Genomic DNA, 23,577 nt, shown 5'->3' with positions numbered 1-23,577 from the left:
TCCCTCTTCTCCCTTGTCCCCCTCATCTCCCTCCTCTCTCTCCCTCCATCCCTCTCCCTCCATCCCTCTCCCTCCTCTCTCTCCCTCCTCTCCCATCTCCCCCTCTCCCTCTCCGTCCTCTCCCTTTCCCTCGTCTCCGTTTCCTCGCCCTCCCCTCCCCTCCCCCTTCCCCTCTCCCTCTCCCTCCCTCCCGAAACATGGACCGGGATCCCAATAACCACGGGTGACGGTCGCAGAAAACCAGAAATCTGCTCCGCCAGCTAACAGTAATTACGAACGACGGTGTTCGTTAAGCGCTCGCTATGTGTCAGGCACCGTCCTAAGCGCCGGGGTAGATAGAAGCGAACCGGGTCGGGTGTCCCGCGGCCTCTATCCCCGGTCGACGGGTGAGGGAACCGAGGCCCAGAGAAGTGAAGCGGACCCGCCGCCCGGCAGACGGGAGGCGGAGCCGGGATTGGATCTCTCGGACCCCCGGGCCCCATCCGCTGGGCCGCGCCGCTCCTCGACCGTGACGCCCCGGGTCTTCGGTGCGGTGGTCCCGTCCCCCGGCCCCCCCCGCTTCGGGTTCTTCTCTTCCCTCGGCGCCGACGGCCCCCCCGTCGGTAGGAACGCTGCCTTTCCTAGCCCGACGTTTCCGGGGTCGGGGTCGGCGGTCGGATGGGAACTCTTGGATGGTCGAAGAGCTCGCTCCCCCCCCCCCCCCCCCCCGCCCCGCCCCAACGCGCTCATCGCGCCAAAAAGATATTTCTATATTTCTGTGCGGACCCCGGCCCGGCCTTCGCCTCCGGCGGCGGAACGGTTAGCGAGGAGTCCGGCCCGGGGCTCCCGTCTTCTCTCCGGATGCTTCGATTGAGCGCCGGGCGGATCGGGAGCGTACCGCTCGGCGGGAGGTATCGACGCGCCGCCGGGCGGGGGGACGCCCGGCGGGAAAGCGGCGTCCGAGAGCCGTCGTCCCCGACCCCCGGCGGCGGACCCGCGGGGTCTGCGCGGCGGAAACCCGCGGGCGGCGGACCGTCGCCGCCTCCGCGCCCCCGGCGCAGGTGAGTTTTGACGCGGGACGGACGGGCCTCCGCTCGACTCGGAGCCGACGCCGACGGAGTCCCGGGTACCCTCCGGGCGCCGTCCCGAGAGGGGGCTCCTCGGGGTGGCGGACCGAAACGTCTCGTTCCCCATCTAATCCCGTGGCAGTAGACGCTTTGATTTCCTAATAGCTCTCCACCACCGAGAGCCTCCCAAATGGCGAATCCCTGCCCCGTCGGCACTTCTGCTCCCCGTAGGTGAGTTTGATGTCTTACGTTCCCAGGATCCCTTTGGGGGGATTTTTTTTTTTTTAGTTTTATTTTTTTGTCCCTTCCTCCCCCCCATCTTTCTTTTCCTCTCCCCCTCCCCACCTCCCTCTCTCCTCCCGCTCTCGGCACGGTCGTGTTGCGGAGCGGACGGCGGGCCCTCCCCGCGAGGGGACGACGCGCGACTCGATTCCCGGGACTCCGGGTGGAAGCGGCGGCCGGGGCGGCGGCTCCTCCCCCCGGCGCGGGCCCCTCCGAGGCGAGGACCCTTTCCGTCTCGGCGTCGGCGCCCCCGGATTCACTTCGGGGGCGTGCGCGCGCGCGGGGCGGGGCGGGGCGAGCGTTCTCCTCCGTAGTCCGTATCGGCCCGTGGCTCTTCAGAGAGAAGCGGCGGGGCTCGGAGGAAGGAGCCCGGGCCGGGGAGTCGGGGGTCGTGGGTCCCCATCCCGGCGCCGCCCCCGATCCGCCGGGCGGCCCCGGGCGGGTCGCTTCACTTCTCCGGGCCTCGGTCGCCCCCGTCGGTCCCGTGGGGGACGGGCCGACGGCCCCGCGTCTCCCCCGGCGCGCGGGACGGCGCTCGGCGCGGCGCGGGGGCCTAACGGATACCGACGTTGTTGTGGTTATTTAATCTGTCACGGTACTACCTATGTATCGTAGATTATTGTAGCGCATGCCGTGATGCTGACGTATAGTCATTCCCCGTCACGACCGTGGGGAAGCAGCGCGGCTCAGCGGAAGGAGCACGGGCTTCGGAGTCCGGGGTCGTGGGTTCGAATCCCGGCTCCGCCACCCGTCGGCCGCGGGGCTCCGGGCGAGTCGCTCCGCTTCCCCGGGCCTCGGTTCCCTCGTCTGTAAAAACGGGGACGACGACCGTGAGCCCCACGTGGGACGACCCGCTTCCCCCGTGTCTCCCCCGGCGCTCGGAACGGTCCTCTGCGTATAGTAAGCGCCGGACGAATGCCGACGTTACTGTCATTATTGTCGTTTTCGGGAACCGCTGCTGTCCCCCTCCCTTTAAGTCGTTTTCGGCCCGACTGAAAGGAGACCGTTAACGTGAGGTCTCGGAGGCGCGCCGCGGGGCTTCCCCTGCCCCCTCCTCCCCCCCCCCCCCCCCCCCCCCGGAGGGGAAACGGACAGGTTTCCTCAAGGTCACGGGAAGCGGACCCCGAGGGGAAGGTTTTCCTCCGTGCCTTACGGGGCGCCTCGGCGGTTCTGGCTGCAGGGACGGCGGATGGTCCTGAAACGGCGCGGTCTAGTGGTTAGAGCCCGGGCCTGGGAGTCCGCAAGGACCTGGGTGAAGCGGCGCGGCTCGGCGGGAGGAGCCCGGGATTTGGGAGTCAGAGGTCGTGGGTTCGACTCCCGGCTCCGCCACCCGTCGGCCGGGTGACCGAGGGCGAGTCGCCTCGCTTCTCCGGGCCTCGGTTCCCTCGCCTGGAAGACGGGGATCGACCGCGGGCCTCCCGGGGGACGGCCCGATGACCCCGGATCTCCCCCGGCGCTTAGAACGGGGCTCCGCCCCTAGCGAGCGCTTAACGGATGCCGACGTTATCATCCCCGCGCCGCCGCCTGTCTGCCGGGTGACCTGGGACGAGTCATTTCACTTCTCTGGGCCTCGGTCGCCTCATCTGGAAAATGGGGATTAAGACCGTGAGCCCCACGGGGGACAAGGGCTGCTTCCACCTGGATTTGCTCCCGTCTACCCAGCGCTTGGCGTAGTGCCTGGCGCGGAGTAAGCGCTGGGTGACGTTATTATGATACATTCGTCATTTGCGCAGATTACGTGTCTGTCTGAACGTCACACGCGCACCTAGGCGAAGCAGCACGGTGTAGTGGAGAGAGCCCGGGCCCGGGAGTCAGAAGGTCACGGGTTCTGATCCCGGCATGGCCGCCCGTCTGCTGTGTGACCTTGGGCCGGTCACATCACTTCTCTGGGCCTCATCCGTCAAACGGGGGTGGAGACCGGGAGCCCCACCCGGGACGGGGACCGTGTCCGACCCCATTCGCTGGGATCCACCCCGGCGCTCGGTACCCGTCGTCGTCATTGTCGTCGTATATACGGGGGAAGCGGCGCGGCTCAGTGGGAGGAGCCCGGGCTGGGGAGTCGGGGGCGACGGGTTCCGATCCCGGCTCTGCCGCTTGTCAGCCGAGGCACCGTGGGCGAGCCGCTTCACTCCTCCGGGCCTCGGGCCGCCTCATCCGTCAGATGGGGATCGAAAACCGTGAGCCCCACGGGGGCCGACCCGATGACCCCGTATCTCCCCCGGCGCTTAGAACGGTGATCTGCGCATAGGAAGCGCTTAACCGATACCGACGTCATTATTATTATTATTATGTGTGCGTGTGTGTGTGTGTATATATATATATATATATATATATAAAACAAGGCCCACTTAGGTAGCCGCCCGGAAAAGCAGTCAACGGATCGTATTTATCGAGCGCTTATTGGGTGCGGAGCGCTGGACCGACTAAGCACTTGGGAGGGGACGGCGCAACAGAGTTGATGATAGCGGGTACGGACGTAAGCGCCGTGGGGCCGAAGGCGGGGTGAATAAAGGGAGCGGAGGAGGGCGGTTTCTGCAGCGTGGCTCAGTGGAAAGGGCCCGGGCGTGGGAGTCAGAGGTCGCGGGTTCGAATCCCTGCTCCGCCGCCTGTCGGCCGCGTGACCGTGGGCGAGTCGCTTCACTTCTCCGGGCCTCGGTTCCCTCGTCTGTAAAATGGGGATTAAGACAGTGAGCCTTATTCCGTGGGACGACCCGATGACCCCGCATCTCCCCGAGCGCCCAGAACGGTGCTCTGCGCAGAAGGGAGCGGGAGCCGGGGGAAGGGGGGGGCAATCGGGGAAGGCCTCGGTGAAGGCCTCGGGGAGGGGGCCGGCGGCCAGATAGGCGCCATCGGGGCCCCGGGGAGCAAACCGGCGCCAGAAAGGAGCGGAGGGTGCGGGCCGGGATGGTGCGGATTCGTTCGTTGGTTCATTCGGTAGTATTCACTGAGCGCTTACCATGTGCAGAGCACCGGACTGAGCGCCTGGAATGGACGATTCGGCGACGGGTAGAGACCGTCCCCGCCCACTGACGGGCTCGCGGTCCGATCGGGGGAGACGGACGGACAGGAACGATGGCGAGAGGTAGAATCGAGGGGATGTGCAGCTCGTTAACAAAATAAGTGGGGTAATGAAAATATAGACAGATGAGCGGATGAGCACGGTGCTGAGGGGAGGCGAAGGGAGAGGGGGCGTATTTACTGAGCGCTTGCCGCGTGCAGACCGCTGGACTAACCGCCTGGGAGAGGTCGGCACGGCAGCGGGGAGAGACGGTCCCAGCTCGCAGTGCGGGCGGGGGGAGCCGGACAGCGAAAGACGCCAACGGGCGTCGGTGGAGACGCGGCGCGGCGCGGCGGGAGGAGCCCGGGCTCGGGAGTCAGAGGTCACGGGTTCGAATGCCGGCTCCGCCACTTGTCAGCCGGGTGCCCGTGGGCAAGCCGCTTCGCCCCTCCGGGCCTCAGTCACCTCATCCGTCAAACGGGGACGAAGACCGGGAGCCCCACGTGGGACGACCCCATGACCCCGTATCCACCTCGGCGCTTAGAACGGGGCTCTGCACGGAGTGAGCGCTCGACGGATACCGGTATCGTCATAAGTCGCTTGGCTTCTCTGCGCCTCGGCGACCTCATCCGTCAAATGGGGACGAAGACCGGGAGCCCCGCGTGGGACCGCCCGATGACCCCGTATCTCCCCCGGCGCTTAGAACGGTGCTCTGCACGTAGCGGGCGCTTAACAGATGCCGACATTATTATTATTAGAAGTAAATGGAATCGCGGGTAGGTACCTATAGGCATAAGGGGCGTGGGGCGGGGAAGGGGGGGGGGGGGCAGAGAGGAGAAGGGGGAGGGGAAGCTGAGGAGAAGCGGGGCTCAGTCTGGGAAGGCCCCCGGGAGGAGGCGGGCCGTCGGTAGGGCCCCGAAGCGGGGAAGAGGGATCGTCCGGCGGATGCGAGGATCAGTGAAGTGAGGTGGGAGAAGCAGCACGGGGCCGTGTGACCTCGGGCGAGTCGCTTCGCTTCGCTTCCCTGGGCCTCGGTCCCCTCATCCGTCAGATGAGGATGGAGACCGGGAGCCCCTCGTGGGACGACCCGATGACCTTGTATATCTCCCCCCCCCCCCCCCCCCCCGGGGCTTAGAACGGCGCTCGGCACCTAGTAAGCGCTTGACGGATACCAACGTTGTTATCGCGATTATCATCCTGGGCCTCGGAAGGTCACGGGTCCTTCTCCCAGCTCCGCCGCTTGTCCGCTGGGTGACCTCGGGCGAGTCGCTTCGCTTCCCTGGGCCTCGGTCCCCTCGTCCGTAAGATGGGGACCGAGACCGTGAGCCCCACGCGGGCCGGGGGCCGCGTCCGACCCGATCGTCTCGTCCCTCCCCCGGCGCTCAGAAGAGGGCCTGCCGCATAAGCGCTTAACGGATGCCATGATTCTTCTTCTTATTAGGATGGGATGAGCCGACGGAGCGCTTGAGAGAAGCGGCGCGGCTCAGTGGAAGAATCGCGGGCTTAGGAGTCAGAGGTCCTGGGTTCTAATCCCGGCCCCGCCACCTGTCAGCCGGGTGACTTTACTTCTCGGTGCCTGAGTTCCCTCATCTGGAAAATGGAGACGGAGACTGGGAGCTTCACGTGGGGCAACCTGGTGACCCCGTATCTCCCCCGGCGCTTAGAACGGCGCTCGGCACGTGATGATGATGATGATGATGATGATGATGTTGGTATCTGTTAAGCGCTTACTGCGTGCAGAGCGCCGTTCTAAGCGCCGGGGTAGACACGGGGGAATCGGGTTGTCCCACGTGGGGCTCACCGTCTTCATCCCCATTTTACAGATGAGAATAATAATAATAATAATGATGATGATGTTGGTATCTGTTAAGCGCTTACTGCGTGCAGAGCGCCGTTCTAAGCGCCGGGGGAGATACGGGGTCATCGGGTAGTAAGCACTTAAATACCGACATTATTTCTGTTATCATTACTGTGTGCGGAGCCCTGTACTAAACGCCCGGGAGGATATATTACAACAGAGGTGGAAGACGCTTTCCTTTCCCTCAGCGCCGTAGGGGGAAGGTCGGCGATTTAGCTCATTTTTGCAGTAACTTCTGGCTTGTATAAATACGTACATTTAAAAAAAGCGAAGACCAGCCTCAGATCCCAACTGGGGAAACCTGTTGCCGACCCGTTCATTCCAAGCGCTCAGTAAATACCATCGAACGAATGACTACACCCGAAGATGCGTTTTCCGAGGCCCCCTTCGTGATGCAGACGCTTGGGAACAGCTTGAGGGAGCCACGCTCCCTGTCCCGGAGAAGCAGCGTGGCTCGGGGGGACGGAGCGCGGGCCCGGGGGTCGGAAGGTCACGGGTTCCGATCCTGGCTCCGCCGCCTGTCTGCCGCGTGACCTCGGGCAAGTCACTTCTCCGGGCCTCGGTTCCCTCATCCGTAAATTGGCGGGGACGGGGAGCGTGAGCCCCACGTGGGACGGGGAGCGGGTCCGACCCTGTCTGGCTTGTATTCGTTCGGTCGTTCTCATCGAGCGCTCGCTGTGCGCAGAGCACTGGACTGAGCGTCTGGAAAGGGCAGTTCAGCGACCGAGGCGAGCCCTACCCGACAACGGTCTGCTCCCGCGCTTAGAGCAGTGCCTGGGACGTGATAAGCGCCTGCCGACCGTGATTTCGGAGGGCGGCGGCGGCGGCGGCGGCGGCCCGGGCAGGCGAAGTTGTCGGTGGGACTGCGGGAGCAGCACGGCCCGGTGGACGGAGCACGGGCCGGGGGTCGGGTCGTGGGTTCTAATCCCGGCTCCGCCGCTTGTCCGCCGGGTGACCTCGGGCGGGTCCCTCCACTTGCCCGGGCCTCAGTGACCTCATCCGGAAAATGGGGATTAAGAAGGTGAGCCCCGCGTGGGACGGGGCCCGTGTCCAACCCGATCATCTCGCATCTCCCCCAGCGCTTCGGACGGTGCCTCGCACACGGTAGGCGCTTAACGCGCGCCATCGTTACCGTTACTGTGGTATCTGTTGGTGAGAGAAGCGGCGCGGCTCGGCGGGAAGAGCCCGGGCTCGGCAGTCGGAGGTCCCGGGGTCGAATCCCGGCTCCGCCACTTGCCGGCTGTGGGACCGTGGGCAGGTCGCTTAACTTCTCCGTGCCTCAGTTCCCTCATCTGTAAAACGGGGACGAAGACAGTGAGCCCCACCTGGGACAGCCCGTTGACTCTGTATCTCCCCCGGCGCTTAGAACGGTGCCCTGCGCGTCGTAAGCGCTTTAACAGATACCGACATTTTTCTTTCCGAGGGTAGTTTTTAAGCGCTTGCTAACCCGCCGAGTCCCGCCGCCGCCGGGGCGGTCGGACCCGGTCCCCGTCCCTCGAGGGGCGCCGGGTCTGAGCAGGGAGGAGGACGGGGATCGAGTCCCCGTGTGACGGATGAGGAGACGGAGACCACGCAGCGGGCAGGCGGCGGAGCCGGGGTGAGAGCGCAGGTCCCCCGAGTCCCGGGCTCTTCCCTGTAACAATGGGGATTAAAAAAGGTGAGCCCTACGTGGGACAATCTGCTTACTCGGGATCTACCCCAGCGCTTAGAACAGTGCTCTGCACGTAGTAAGCGCTCAACAAATACCGTGATCATCATCCCCGCGGGGCCGCTAGAGAAGAAACGGCCAACCCCGCTTTCGGCCTTCCCGTCGCCCGGGCCCCTTCGGCGCCGTCTCCGTCTCGTGAGACCCGAACTGGCGACGGGATGCGGGCGGGCGGGCGGGCGGAGAGGGGGCGTCGGGTCCCGGCGGTGAAGCCGCCGGGCGAGGGGCGGGGAGATGACAGTAGCCATCGTGGGATCGGTTAGGGGAAGCAGCGTGGCTGAGTGGAAAGAGCCCGGGCCTCGGAGTCGGAGGTCACGGGCTCGACTCCCGGCTCCGCCACCCGGCAGCCGGGGGACCGTGGGCGAGTCGCTCCGCTTCCCTGTGCCTCGGTCCCCTCATCCGGAAGATGGGGATTAACTGTGAGCCTCACGGGGGGGCGACCCGATCACCCTGTATCTGACCCAGCGCTTAGAACGGGGCTCTGCACGTAGCGAGCGCCTAACGGACGCCGCCGTCATCAAGCGCCCACCCCGTGCCGGGCGCCGTCCCAAGCGCCGGGGGCGGACGACCGCTCGGGCTTCGGATCGGGAACGCCGTGGGAATCCCGCGGGTCCCCTCCCGCCCGATCCTCCGGCGGCTGAGCTGGCCCGGGGTCCCGGAGGCCAGAAGGCGGGGCCGACCTGAACGGGGAGGGGGCTCGGCCCTCATCCCGACGGGGGAACCGCGGGCCGCGAGCGATCGCGTCTGCGCGTCCGGGGCCGAGGGGAGGGGATCCAACCGCCCTACGCCGGCAGCGGTGGCTTCCGGCTCGACGGCGACTGGGACGTCGGGCGGTCGGGCGGGGAGGACCTCCCGGGGGCGGCGGGGGCTCGGAGTCGTAATGAGGGTCGTCGTTCCCGTCACGGTTTTTGTGGAGCGCTCACTCTGCGTCCACAGGAGGGGAATCCAGGAGGGGAGGTCGAGGCAGCGGCTGGACCCCCGCCGGACCCCGGAGGCCCCGTGCCTTTTCCCCTTTTTACGGTGTCAGTCGGCCGTATTTAATCGAGCGCGTACCCCGTGCAGAGCACCGTGAGGATAAGAGAATTAGAGTGTTGGTTAAGCGCTCTCTGTGTGCCGGCCACCGTCCCGAGCGCCGGGGCGGACACGGGCAGATCGGGTTGGACGCGGTCCCCGTCCCCATTCGCCGGACGAGGGGACCGAGGCCCAGAGGAGCGAAGGGACCCGCCCGAGGTCGCACGGCGGGCGAGTGGTGGAGCCGGGATTAGACCCCGCCACCCTCCGGCTGGCGGACCCTGTCCGCTGCGCCCCGCCGGGAGGGGACGGCGGGACAGCGGAGAGACGCGGTCCCCGCCCGCGAGGAGCTGGCGGTGTGTCTGAGCGCTTACCGCGTGCCGGGCTCCGTCCTGAGCGCCGAGGCAGATACGACCCGATCAGGCGGGACGCAGCCCGGGCCTCACGGTCTCGATCCCCATTTTATAGACGAGGAGACCGAGGCCCAGAAGCGTGACGTAACTCGCCCGAGGTCACACGGCACGCGAGCGGCGGAGCCGGGGCGAGAGCCCGCGGCCTTCATTCGTTCCGTCGCGTTCACCGAGCGCTTACCGTGGGCGGAGCGCCGAGCGCTCGGAAAGTCCAGTTCGGCCGTGGGTGATGATGTAATAGTAATAATAGTGACGTTGGTATCTGTTGAGCGCTTACTAGGTGCCGGGCACCGTTCTAAGCGCTGGGGGAGACGCGGGGTCGTCAGGCCGTCCCGCGCCAGGTCACGGTCTTCATCCCCATTTGACGGACGAGGGGACCGAGGCCCAGAGAAGGGAAGCGACTTGCCCCCGGTCACCCGGCTGACGAGGGGCGGAGCGGGGATTCGAACCCGTGACCTCCGACTCCCAAGCCCGGGCGTTTGCCACCGAGCCACGCTGCCTCCCGAGAGAAAAGAGAGTTAAGAGGGACGGTCCCTGCCCGCACCCTGTCGAGCGCCCGGTTCGGTGTCCCGCGTGCGGGGAGCGCTCGGTACGGTGTCCCGCGCGCGGCGGGCTTCCCGCCGTTCCCCCTCCGCGGGGGCGGGCGGCGGTTCCGCGAGGCCCCGCTGGCCGTCTCCACCCCAATCCCCGGCGGAGGATGCTTCCCGATTTCCAGGGGCCCGGTTTTTCCGCCGGGACTAGGGAGGCGCGCCCCCCCCCCCCCCCCCCCGGCCCCGAGCCCGGAAGGCCGTGGGACGTCTCAGACGGGGACGGGGCAGCTCCGTCACCGGGCGGGCGGGGAACGGGCCCGATCGCGGTCGGGTTGCCCTCTCCCGCGCCGTCGGTACGGCGCGCGCCACGCCGTAAGCGCCCCGTGAATCCCCGCCGACTGAGTGGAATCCCAGCTCCGCCCCCTTGGCCGGGTGACCTTGGGGAAGCCACTTCTCTAGCCCTCAGGTCCCTCGGCTGTAAAATGGGGGGGGGGGGGTGACGACGATAACGCGGTGTCCGTTACGCGCTCACCGTGCGCCGAGCACCGTTCCGAGCGCTGGGGGGATGCGAGGTGATCGGGTCGTCCCCCGTGGGACTCCCGGTTTTTAATCCCCCTTTTCCAGATGAGGTCACTGAGGCCCGGAGAAGGGAAGTGACTTGCTCCCAGTCATTCATTCATTCATTCATTCATTCAATAGTAAATAACACTAATAACGTTGGTATCTGTTAAGCGCTTACTCCGTGCAGAGCGCCGGTCTAAGCGCCGGGGTAGATGCAGGGGAATCGGGTCGTCCCGCCGCGTGAGGCTCGCGGTTAATCCCCATTTTACAGATGAGGGAACCGGGGCCCAGAGAAGCGAAGCGACTCGCCCACAGCCCCACAGCTGACGAGTGGCGGAGCCGGGAGTCGAACCCGTGACCTCCGCCTCCCAGGCCCGGGCTCTTCCCACCGAGCCGCGCCGCTTCTCTGCATTCTATCGAGCGCTCACCACGCGCGGGGCGCCGTACTAAGCGCTCGGAACGGACGATGCGGCAACAGATCGAGGCGGTCGCCGCCCACTGACGGGCTCACGGTCCGATCGGGGGAGACGGACGGACAGAGACGGGGGCGACAGATAGAAGGAAGGGGATGAACATCTAGCAATAAATAGAATCGAGGGGACGGGCATCTTATTAACGAAATAAATAGGGGCATAAAGATCTATACAGATGAGCGGACGAGGACGGTGCCGAGGGGAAGGGAGAGGGGGAGGAGCAGAGGGAAACCCAGCTCCCCGAGGGGCTCCGGGGCGATGACGGTAACGGCGCTCTTCTCCGAACGCTTCCTACGGGCCGCCGCTGCGCTGCCCGGCGGCCTCGCGCCCGCCCCGGCGCTTAGGGCGGTGCTCGGTATCTAGTAAGCGCTCAACGGATCCCGACGTCATCGTCGTCACGGTCGCGCGGAGCGCCGTGCTGAGCTCTGGAAGCGTCCGGTGTAGGCGCGTGACCGCGGCGAGCTTGCGGTCGAGAAGGGGAGACGGCCATCGGTACGTGAAATGAATGGCGGACGGGGACTTAAACGATGACCCCGGACGCGCGCGCGCGCGCGCTGTGGAGCGGAGGGAGGGGCGAGTAAAGGGTGCCGGATCCGGACTCGTTCGGATAGATTTTCACTCCCCTATTTACGTTGGGAACGAGGCGTCGGTCCCCTCGGTTCCGTTGACCGCGACGACGTCGTCCCGTTTCCGTGCGTCCGCCTCCCGCGATTAGACCGCGGGCCCGTCGCCGGGCGGGGACGGTCTCTCTCGGTTGCCGGACCCTCCGTTCCGTGCGCTGAGTCCGCACGCGGCAAGCGCTCGACGAGTACCGTCCAACGAGTGACCGAACAGACGATCCGGGCGGGCGGGGTCGGACGCCGTCCCCGTCCCGCGTGGGGCTCCCGGTCTCCGTCCCCGCCGAGGCGACGGAGGCCCGGAGAAGCGAAGCGGCTCCCCCGGGTCGGAACCCGTCACCCCCCCCACCCCCCCCCCCCGGCCCCCGGGCCGCGTCCGCGCCGCCGGGCCCCGGCGCGGGGGGGTGACCGCCGTGGTTTTCGTCTCGTCCCCGTCGGCGGGGCCGTCTCCTTCCGCAGGAAGTTCACGTTCAGATCGAAGAGCTCCGCGGCCTGCAACCTGGATTCGGACAGCGAGGACGAGCTCCTCAGACGCTCGGTGGCTCCCGCCCAGAGGCCCGGCGAGGCGTCCGGCAGAGAGCCGCAACCCGAGGAGCCGGAGAAGGTGGGGTCGTGCGTCCGGTCGTGTCGACGGAGCCCCCGCCGGGTGCGGGGCGCCGTGCCGGGCGCCCGGGAGGGGACGGTCCGGCGGCTAAAGGGCGCGTTCCCTCGTCGCGGCGAGGAGACGACGATCCCTCCGGTTTGCTCGGTGGAAAGAGCCCGGGCTTGGGAGTCACAGGTCATGAGTTCGAACCCCGGCTCCGCCGCTCGACGGCCGGGTGACCGTGGGCGAGTCACGTGACTCCCCCGGGCCTCAGCCACCTCGTCCGTGAAACGGGGATTAACCGTGAGCCTCCCGTGGGACGACGTGATGACCCTGGATCTATCCCAGCGCTCGGAACGGTGCTCGGCGCGTAGCGAGCGCTTAACAGATACCGAATTGCTCAAATAAACCTCGTGGAAAGAACGCGGACCCGGCAGTCAGGACGGTCGGCTCCTGGTCCCGGCTTGCTCCTTTTTGTTTTTTGGCGTCCGTGCGGCGCTTACCGTGTGCCAGGCACTGGGCTGAGCTCTGGGGTCGGTACAAGAGTCATTCAGTCATTGGCTCGTTCAGTCGTACCTATCGAGCGCTTACTGCGTGCGGAGCGCCGGGCCGAGCGCTCGGAAAGTCCGGTTCGGCCACGGATCGAGACAGTCTTTACCCAGCGACGGGCTCCGGTCCAGGACGGGGGAGACAGACGGGACGAGCCCGAACGAGTAGCGAGGCGTCAGCGGCATTGAAACAGATAAATAAAATAATCAGGGTATTCGTTAAGCGCTTCCTATGTGCAGAGCACCGTTGTAAGCGCTGGGGTGGAGACGGGGTCATCAGACTGTCCCACGTGGGCTCCCGTTTTCTTAATCCCCGTCTTCCGGACGAGGTCGCTGAGGCCCGGAGGAGTGGAGTGAATCGCCCCAGGTCACACAGCGGACAAGCGGCGGGAGCCGGGATCAGGACCCACGACCTCTGACTCCCGAGCCCGGGCTCTTTCCCCCGAGCCAGGCTGCTGCCCAGTGTCGGCATTGGTTAAGCGCTCACTCTGTGCAGAGCGCCGTCCCGAGCGCCGGGGGAGACACGGGCTGGTCGGGTCGTCCCACGTGAGGCTCCCGGTCTTGGTCCCCGTTTTCCAGGCGGGGCCGCCGAGGCCCAGAGAAGTGAAGTGACCCGCCCGCGGTCACCCGGCTGCCAAGGGGCAGAGCCGGCATTCGAACCCACGGCCTCTGACTCCCGAGCCCGGGCTCCTGCCGCCGAGCCTGAGAACGACAGCTAGACCCGCATCGTTAATGAAATGAAAAGGGTGATAAATACGCACGGGTGCCGTGGGGCGGGGAGGGGGGGGAGAGCAGCGGGAGGGAGTCGGGGCGACGGGGAGGAAGGAGAGGACGCAAAGGGAGGGCTCAGTCCGGGAAGGCCCCCCCGGCGGAGGGGAGCGCGCACGGCGATCGGGTTGGGACCCGGTCCCCGTCCCGCGTGGGGCTCGGTCTCAGTCCCCGTCGTCCAGATGGGGAGATGAAGGCGTGGACGAGCGAAGTGATCTGCTCCGCCGAGGGGCGGGGCCGGGATTCGAACCCGCGACCTTCACGAGGCTCGGGCCCGGGCTCTCTCCGCCGGACCCCAAGCTGGGTGGGAAGCTCCCTGAGGGCGGGGGGGGGGGGGGGGGGGAGAGGGGGGCGGTCTCTCAAGCAGCCCGGTCTAGCGGCTAGAGCCCGGGCCCGGGGGTCAGAAGGACCCGGGTTCCGGCCGCGGCTCCGTCTGCCGGGGGACCCCGGCCGAGTCGCTTCGCTGCCCCCGGCCTCGGGTTCCCTCATCCGGGAAAGGGGGACGAGGACCGGGAGCCCCGCCTGGGACGGGGACCGCGTCCGACCCGATGAGCTCGTCTCCGCCCCGGCGCTCAGAGCCGCGCCTGGCGCGTGGGAGGCGTTTAACAAATTCCACGGTTGTTACACCGTGTGTGTGGTGTCGTATCGGATGCGGTGTACGTCGTAATGATCCCTCGTACGTCCTGTCGTGAAATACGCACCGTACGTGAATGTGCACGGTACGGCGCGTTATATAAGGTAACGTCCTGACAGGTGTTACGTGACGCATCGTACCAGAGAAGCGGCGCGGCTCGGCGGAAAGAGGCCGGGCTTGGGAGTCGGAGGTCGTGGGTTCGAGTCCCGCCCCCGCCCCTCGTCAGCTGGGCGACCGTGGGCGAGTCACCTCGCTCCTCTGGGCCTCGGTTCCCTCGTCTGGAAAATGGGGACGAAGACCGGGAGCCTCACGGGGGGACCGCCTCATTCCCCCGTATCTCCCCCGGCGCTTAGAACGGCGCTCCGCGCGTAGCGAGCGCTTAACGAATACCGACGCTGTCGTCATCGTTGTTATTGCGTGTGACAGATTGTGTAACGCGTCTAACGTTGGACGGTGTATCGCGCTTCATGTGCCGCCTCGTGTAATAGATCGTATCATCATATAATGCGTTATGCGACGCGCATGTCAATATACGGTATGGCGTATTGTGTAATTGTGATGTTACAGTATATCATCGTCGCGTAATATACCGGACGTTATATAATGCATATCAAGTCACGATGACGACGGTGGTATTCGTTAAATGCTTACCGTGTGCCAAGCGCCCTTCTAAGCACCGCGGTAGCTACGAGGTGATCGGGTTGCCCCACGAGGGGCTCGCGGTCCCGGTCCCCGTTTTAGGCAGCCGAGGCACGGAGAGGTGAAGCGACTTGCCCAACCAAACTCACACAGCCGACAGGAGGCGGGGCCGGGATTAGAACCCGCGACCCGCGCTCTCTCCACTGAGCCACGCCGCTTCTCCTGTTCCGCTGCGTAAACGGACGGTGATGTCTACACGTACCCGCCTATAGTTCCGTTCGTTTCTAACGATGACGACGTTGGCACCTGTTAAGCGCCCGCTCCGCGCCGAGCGCCGTTCTGAGCGCCGGGGGAGAGGCGGGGTCGTGGGGTGGTCCCGCGGGAGGCTCCCAGTGTATAGTAGCTACTGCGGGGTCTATTAGGTATGAATGCGTTGCGTCGGATACCGCCTGTCAGCCGGGTGACTTTGGGCAGGTCCCTTCACTTCTCCGGGCCTCAGTTCCCTCATCGGTAAGTCGGGGATGAAGACCGGGAGCCCCACGTGGGACGACCCGACGACCCTGTATCTCCCCCCAGCGCTCGGGACGGGGGTCGCCGCGTAGCGGGCGCTCCACGGATGCCGTTATCTTTCTTGTCACCGAGCGGCTCGCCCCGGCCGAAGCTTCGGGCGACCCCCCCCCCCACCCTCCGCGTCTGCTCCGTTCTCCCCCCCCCCCCCAGGGTCCGAGACGCGGGAAGGCGGAGGGGCCCCGGGGCGAGGCGGGCCTGGAGGGGCTGAGCGAGGACGAGGTGCTGGCCGCCGTCCTGGAGATCAGCAGGAGGGAGGGGCCCCCGGCCCCCGGCCCCGACGACGTCCTCGCCGCCGACGACAAGCCCACCAGCAGCCCGGACACCGGCTTCGCCGAGGAAGACGGCCAGGAGACGCCCCCGCACCCGGACCCCGCGGAGGGCGACAGGCCCAGGCCGGCCCCGGAGCCGGGTAGGCCGCGCCGCCGGGGGGGGGGGGGGGCGGGGAGGCCAGAAGAGCCCGGATTGGGGGGGCGGATGGGGGGGGGGGCGGCGGCCCACGACGATTTCCCCGAAGAGGGTCGATCGCTCCTCCGTTCGGTCGTGTTTATCGAGCGCCGACCGTGTGCGGGGCGCTGGGCTGAGCGCTGGGGAGGGCGCGATTCTAAGAGACGCGTTCCCCGCCCACGAAGAGCTTAAAGTCTAGAGGGGGGGAGACAGACGGTAATAGAAAGAAAGAAATAACGGCGATGGGCCTAAGTGGTCGGGGGATGAAGGAAGGGAGCGAGTCGGGACGGCGCGGATGGGACCGGGAGAAGAGGGAAGGAGGGGTTTAGTCTGGGAAGGCCTCCGGGGGGGGGGGGGGGGGGGGGGGGCGCCATCATCGGAATAATCGTATCGGTATGTCTTAAGCAGCGTGGCTCGGTGGAAAGAGCCCGGCCTTGGGAGTCGGTGGGCGTGGGTTCGAATCCCCGCTCTGCCCCTTGTCAGCTGGGTGACTGTGGGCGGGTCACTTGGCTTCTCCGGGCTTCGGTGACCTCATCTGGAAGACGGGGGTGAAGACCGGGAGCCTCACGAGGGACGGCCCGATGACCCCGGATCTCCCCCGGCGCTTAGAACGGTGCTCTGCACGTAGGAAGCGCTTAACAGATGCCGTCATCATCATCATCATCATCATCATCGTCGTCATTATTAAGCTCTTACTTTTTACCGTTAAGCGCCACAACCTCTGACTCCCAAGCCCGGGCGCTCTCCGCCAAGTCGCGCCGCTCCTCGTCAGCCCAGGCTCACACCCTTCCGCCTGGAACTGTACCCTCCTTTTACCTCCTTTAGTTTTTTTAAGGGGATCTGTTAAGCACTTAGCAATAATGATAATAATAATAACGTTGGTATCCGTTAAGCGCCTGCTATGTGCCGAGCACCGTTCTGAGCGCCGGGGGAGATGCGGGGTCATCGGGGCGTCCCACGTGAGGCTCCCGGTCTTCGTTCCCATCTGACAGATGAGGGAACGGAGGCCCAGAGGGGCCAAGCGACTCGCCCGCGGTCACCCAGCTGACAGGTGGCAGAGCCGGGAGTCGAACCCGCGACCTCCGACTCCCCAGCCTGGGCTCTTTCCACTGAGCCCCGCCGCTTCTCTGATCGCATCCGTTTTACGGGGTGCGGAGGGCCGTGCTAGGCACCGGAGAGAGAGTTGGGAAATGGACACTGTCCTAAGCGCCGGGGTAGAGCCAAGCCCGTCGGGTTGGAAACGGTCCAGGTCCCGCTTGGGGCTCACAGGATCAATCCCCGTTTCGGCAGGGGAGGGAACCGAGGCCCAGAGAAGTGAAGCGATTCGCCCGAGGTCACCCGGCAGGCAGGTGGCGGAGCCGGGATCAGAACCCGGCTCCCTCAGACGCTCGGGCCCGGGCTCTAGCCACGAGGCCACGCTCAGAACAGCGGCCGAGCGGTCTGAGACGCTTATTCACTGGGTCCTGCCGTTGTCCGTCTCCCCCCTTCTAGACCGGGAGCCCGTCGTCGGGTAGGGATTGTCTCTGTCTGTTGCCCGAGCGCTCGGTCCAGTGCTCTCTGCACACGGTGAGCGCTCGGTGAATCCGACCGAGTGGACGAATCGAGCGGCTGCCGTGTGCGGAGCACGGGGCTCTGCATCTGGGCGAGTACAGTTAATCGTTAGAGAAGCGGCGTGGCTCGGTGGAGAGAGCCCGGGCTCGGCGGTCGGGGGCCGTGGGTTGGGATCCCGGCTCCGCCGCTCGTCAGCTGGGTGACCGCGGGCGAGTCACTTCACCTCTCCGGGCCTCGGCGTCCTCCTCTGTCAAACGGGGATCGAGACCGGGAGCCCCGCGGGCGACGACCTGACGGCCTCGCGTCTCTCCCGGCGCCCAGGACGGCGCTCGGCGCCGAGGGGGAGCGCCGAGCGTCGTAAGCGCTTCCCGGGTATCCGTTCGGACGGCGAGCCCCTCGCCGGGCGGCGACCGTCTCTCTCCGTTGCCCAGTTGTCCGTTCCGAGCGCCCCGTCCGGGGCTCTGCACGGAGTCAGCGCCCGATAAGTACGACCGAACGAGTGAACGGACGGACGCCGCCGCCGCGACTGCCGGGATGCCCGCCGCGGTTTTCATTTGTTCTCCCGCCGCCTCAGGTCCCGCCGGCTTCCCCGAGATCACCAAAGACTTCGACGAGAACAAGGAAAACAAAACCCCGGAGGGCTCCCAGGGGGAGGTGGCCTGGCTCCAGCAGTACGACATGGAGCGGGAGAGGGAGGAGCAAGAGCTTCAACAGGCCCTGGCCCAGAGCCTCCAGGAACAGGTGAGGCCCGGATCCGCCTCCCTTTCCTCCCCTTCGGGCGTACCCACCGGGCGCCGACCGCGGAACGCGCGGTCGGGCGACGGGCTCTCGGTCGAAACGGGGCAGGCGGGCGGCGCAACGGGACGGGTGGGCGGCGGCAGCGGCGAAATAGTTAAATGGAATCGTCGACGATGATGATGTCGGTATCTGTGAAGCGCTTACTAGGTGCCGAGCACCCTTCTTAGCGCCGGGGGAGATCCGGGGTCATCGGGTGGTCCCGCGGGAGGCTCGCGCTTAGGCCCCGTTTTCCAGATGAGGTCACTGAGGCCCGGAGAAGTCAAGTGACTCGCCCACGGTCACCCGGCTGACGGGGGGGGCGGAGCGGGGATCCGAACCCGTGACCTCCGACGCCCGAGCCCGGGCCCCCTCCACCGAGCCACGCTGCTTCTCCAAGCGCTTAGTGCGGTGCTCTGCACCCGGTAAGCGCTCAACGGATACGGTCGGAAATGAATGACGGAAGGTGACCGGAGCACAGAGAAGTGAAGCGACTCGCCCAAAGTCGCACAGCAGACGCGTGGCAGAGGTGGGATTAGAGCTCACGACCTCTGACTCCCAAGCCCGGGCTCTTGCCGCCGAGCCACCCCGCTCCACCTGGTAGACACGGCCCGGGCCTGGGAGTCGGGAGGACCTGGGTTCCAGTCCCGGCCCCGCCACCCGTCTGCCGCGTGACCCCGGGCGAGTCGCTTGGCTTCTCTGGGCCTCGGTTCCCTCATCTGGAAAACGGGGACGAAGACCGCGAGCCGCGCGGGGGACGGCCTCCGATCCGATTAGCCTGGGGATCTACCCCGGCGCTTAGAACGGTGCGTGGCATAAGCGTGGCCTAGCGGAAGGAGCCCGGGCCTGGGAGTCAGAGGTCGTGGGTTCTAATCCCGGCTCCGCCGCTCGTCTGCCGGGCGACCTCGGGCCGGTCGCTTCGCTTCTCTGGGCCTCGGTGACCTCATCTGAAAAAACGGGGATTAAAACACGCGAGCCCCACGGGGGACAATCCGATGACCCTGCATCCACCCCAGCGCTTAGAACGGTGCTCTGCACGTAGTAAGCGCTTAACAAGTACCGCAGTTATTATCATCATCATCATCATCATCATCATCATCATATAGAAAGCCCTCAACAGACATCGTCGTCGTCGTTGTTAGCGGTAGTAATAATAATAATAATAATAATAATAACGAACGTGGAACACCAGGCACGGGGACTCCTCCTCTTTTGCCCGTCTTCCTCCCGAAGCCAGGCCCCGCTGGCCTCCAAAAAGTGAGTGAATCGTGGCTTTTTTAAGCCGCTGTACCTGAGAAGCCTAGTGGGTAGGGCCCGGGCTTGGGAGTCAGGAGGACCCGGGTTCTAATCCCGGCTCCGCCACTCGTCTGCTGTGTGACCTCGGGCGAGGCGCCACGCTCCTTCTCCTGGCCTTCCACCTCCTCCGGAAAATGGGGATGAAGATTGGGAGGCCCACGCGGGGCGAGGACCGTCCCACCCGCTTAACCCGTATCCACCCCGGGGCTTGGGACACTAATACGCCGTTGTCGTCGTCGTCGTTATGTGGAACGGGGACTGTTCCCAACCCCACCTGCTTCCGTTCATCCCGGGGCTCAGTAGGGAAGCAGCGCGGCTCAGTGGCGAGAGCCCGGGCTTAGGAGTCGAGGTCGTGGGTTCTGATCCCGGCTCTGCCGCTCGTCAGCCGGGTGACTTTGGGCAAGTCGCTTAACTTCTTTGTGCCTCGGTTATTCGCTGGTATTCATTTACTGAGCGCTTACTGTGTGCAGAGCACTGGGCTAAGCGCTCGGAATGGACAAATCGGGAACGGATAGAGCCGGCCCCCGCCCTCTGACGTGCGCGCACGGTCTCATCGGGGGAGACGGACGGACGAGAACGATGGCGACAGATAGAGTCGAGGGGAAGAGCGTCTCGTTAAAACGAAAGCAGGTAGATAGAATCGGGGCGATGTGCGTCTCGTTAACAAAATAAATAGGGTGACGAAGGTACAGTCGAGCGGACGAGGACGGTGCCGAGGGGAGGGGACGGGAGAGGGAGAGGTGGGGAGCGGAGGGTTTAGCTGCGGAGAGGCGGGGGGGGGGGCGGGGTAGAAGGGGAGCGGAGGGAAAGAGGGGGGAGCTCAGTCCGGGAAGGCCTCTCGGAGGAGGTGAGCTGCCTCACCTGGAAAATGGGGGTGAAGACCGTTAGCCCCGCGTGGGACCTGATGACCCCGTACCTCCCCCAGGGCTTAGAACAGTGCTCGGCACGTAGTAAGCGCTTAGCAAATACCAACGGGATTATTGTAGAGTGTCCAAGCGCCCGCAGCGGCGGCGCCGGGAGTGGACTTCCGAAGTCCACTGACCGAAGTGGACAGGTCCTTCGGACTCCCGGGCCCCGGCTCTACCCGCTACGCCGGGCCGCTCAGGTAACGGCGCAGAGGGAGACGGGTCGCGGAACTTGCAAGCAGAATTGTTTTGTTAATGGGGCGTCCAGCCCCTCGATTCTGTTGATCGCGATGATGTCGTCTCGTTCCCGCCCGTCCGTCTCCCCCGATGAGACCGCGAGCCCGTCGTCGGGCGGGGACGGTCTCTCTCCGTCGCCCAGGTGTCCGTTCCAAGCGCTTGGTCCGGTGCCCTGCGCCTAGTGGGCGCTCAATAAATTCCACTGAACGAACGAACGAGCTCTTGCCAGCCGAGCCGGACGCCTCGGGGTCGGTTCGGTGTTGGGGGGGGGGGGGGGGACGTCGTGGAAACGGGAGCGGAGCCCCCGCCGAGCTGGGGAGAAGGCGCCGCTGGAATGTCGGAACCGCTCAGTCCAGTGCCCTGCACGTAGTAAGCGCTCAGTAAATGCTATCGAATGAACGAATGAAAGGGGAAGCAAACGGTTTCTCTCCCCCTTGTTCCCTTCAGGAGGCCCGGGAGCAGAAAGAAGACGACGACCTGAAAAGGGCCACAGAACTCAGTCTACAAGGTGAGGGGCCGGGGGCGGCCGGCGGGGGTCTGGTTTCTTCTGCCTGGGGAGCTTGGACTTCTCTTTGTTTCTTTCTTCCTTTTCATTCATTCAGTTGTACTTATTGAGCGCTCACTAGGTGCAGAGCACTGGACCGAGCGCTTGGAATGGACAGTTCGGCAACAGATAGAGACCGTCCCTGCCCGACGACGGGCTCGCGGTCTAAACGGGTGCCGATGTGCGGGGCCTCTTCGGCCAGGGTGGTTCCTCGAGAACGGAAAGGTCCACACCGGGGAGAGATGGCATCCAGACAAGCCCCCCCCCCCCCACACACACCCCCCGCCCCCCCCCAGCACGGCCTAGTGGGTAGAGCCCGGGCCTGGGAGTCAGAAGGTCACGGGTTCAAATCCCAGCTCCCCCACTTGTTTGCTGTGGGACCTTAATAATGATAATGATGATGGAATTCATTAAGTGCTTACCGTGTGCCAGGCACTGTGCTAAGTGCCCCCCCTCTCTCTATCTCACTAGTACTGGTTAAGCGCTTTCTATGTGCTAGGCGCTGTTCTGAGTGCTCTCTCTCACTAGTATCTGTTAAGCCCTTATTATGTGCCAAGCCCTCTTCTGAGCGCTGGGGTAGATACCAGGTAATCACATTGTCCCACGTGGGGCTCACAGTCTTCGTCCCCCTCTGACAGGTGAGGTCACTGAGGCCCAGAGAAGTGAAGTGACTGGCCCAAGGTCACGCAGCGGACAAGTGGTGGAGCCGGGATGAGGACCCATGGCCTTCTTACTCCCAGCCCTGTGCTTTATCCGCTAGGCCGTGCTGCTTCCCTTAGACAGGTGACTTCACTCCTCTGGGCCTCAGTTCCCTCATCTGTAAATGGGGATGAGGACTGTGAGCCCCCGTGGGACACCCTGATGTCCTTGTATCTCCCCCAGCGCTTAGGACGGTGCTTGGCACAAAGTAAGCGCTTAACGAATGCCAACATTATTATTATTATTATTATTATTATTATTATTATTAACATCTCTGGGCCTCAATGACCTCATCTGTAAATGGGGATGAAGACTGTGAACCCCAGGTGGGACAACCTGATGACCTTGTATCTCCCCCGGCGCTTAGAACAGCGCCGAGCACAAAGTAAGGGCTTAACAAATGCCAATATTATTATTATTATTATTATTATTATTAACTCCTCCGGGCCTCAGTGACCTCATCTGGAAATGGGGATGAAGACCGGGAGCCCCCCGTGGGACAACCTGATCACCCTGTATCTCCCCCGGCGCTTAGAACAGTGCTTGGCACATAGTAAGCGCTTAACAAATACCATAATAACACACGCACGTTAGAGTTGCACACTTGGGAGGAGCTCGGCCTGCGTCGTTCTCTCTCTCTCTCTCACTCTCCCCTCTCCAGTTTGGAGCTCGGGCCCGGGGGCCGATTGGTAGATGCTGCCAACCGATGGCGGCTGTCAGAGGCTCGGGAGAGCCCGGGCTTGGGGGTTAGAGGACGTGGGTCCTGATCCCGCCGCCTCCCCTCGCCGCTTCACTTCTCTGGGCCTCGGTGACCTCACCTTGTAAAAAAAAATGGGGATGAAGACCGTGAGCCCCGGCGTTCGGTGCGGCGCTTGACACGTGGTAAGCGCTTAACAAATAACCGTGATCGTCACCGTTACGTGTCAAGCGCCGTTGGAAGCGCGGGGATAGGTACAGGTCCATCAGGTGAGGCCGAGTCCCCGTCCCCCAGGGGGCTCGCGGTCTGTGAAGGAGGGCAGATGGGTAGCGAATCCCCAGCTTCCAGGTGAGGCAGCCGAGGCACGAAGAAGTGAAGTGACTCGCCCGGGGCGATGCGACCGCCACGTGTGGAGCCGGGTGGGAACCCGGGTCGTCCGACGCCCGGGGCCCGGGGCCTCTTTCCACCGGGCAGCCGCCGCTTCTCCGGCGTCTGCCTGTCCCCGCCTCTCGGCCGTCCTCCAGATCCCCGTTTCTCGGCCGTCCGCTCCGTCCCCGCTTCTCGGACGGCCTCCGTACCCTCGCTTCTCGGACGGCCCCGTTATCCCCGCCTCTCGGACGTCCGCTGTACGATCAGACCGTGAGCCCGTCGCGGGGCGGGGATCCGTCTCCATCTGTTGCCAGATCGTCCATTCCAAACGCTTAGTCCGGTGCTCTGCACAGAGCGAGCGCTCAATAGATACTTTTCGGTGAATCCCCGCTTCTCGGACGTCCACCGTATCCCCGTTTCTCTGCGGAGCGACGCTCAGAGCGTTTCGGAGCCGCAGCGCGTTGGTGGCGTCCGTCCGGTTCGGGCGGGTCGCGTGATGGTGATGACGGTGGCCTTTGTTGAGCGCTTACTATGTTCCGGGCACCGTACTGAGCGCCGGGGTGGACACGAGGTCATCGGGTGGGACACGGTCCCCGTCTCACGTAGGGCTCCCGGCCCCCATTTTCCAGATGAGGGAACCGAGGCCCAGAGACGTGAAGTGACCTGCCCCGGGTGACGGAGCCGGGACGAGAACCCGGGTCCTTCGGACTCCCAGGCCCACGCGCTGTCCGCTGAGCCACTGAGTCGTATTTATTGAGCGCCTACTGTGTGGGTGGCGCTGTATCGTCTCCGTTCTAGGCTGGAAGGTCCTTCGCTCAGGCCATCAGT

General features: G+C 65.1%; 1 protein-coding gene across 3 annotated transcripts in view; it reads left to right on the top strand.

Moving 5' to 3' along the window:
* USP37 (ubiquitin specific peptidase 37) overlaps positions 1–23,577 on the top strand; it is a 98,462-nt gene that overhangs the window by 64,032 nt on the left and 10,853 nt on the right. For all 3 annotated transcript variants that reach the window (XM_039913507.1, XM_039913504.1, XM_039913505.1), the window contains 4 exons: positions 11,951–12,095; positions 15,384–15,642; positions 17,803–17,969; positions 20,888–20,948. In XM_039913507.1, coding sequence (XP_039769441.1) covers positions 11,951–12,095; positions 15,384–15,642; positions 17,803–17,969; positions 20,888–20,948 — 632 coding nt within the window. The remainder of the gene's footprint in view (positions 1–11,950; positions 12,096–15,383; positions 15,643–17,802; positions 17,970–20,887; positions 20,949–23,577) is intronic.

This window comes from Ornithorhynchus anatinus, chromosome 1 (assembly GCF_004115215.2).
Source record: "Ornithorhynchus anatinus isolate Pmale09 chromosome 1, mOrnAna1.pri.v4, whole genome shotgun sequence".
Taxonomy (NCBI): Eukaryota; Metazoa; Chordata; class Mammalia; order Monotremata; family Ornithorhynchidae; genus Ornithorhynchus; species Ornithorhynchus anatinus.
Note: the sequence above shows the minus strand (reverse complement) of the source record. Positions and strands in the feature narration are given on the sequence as shown.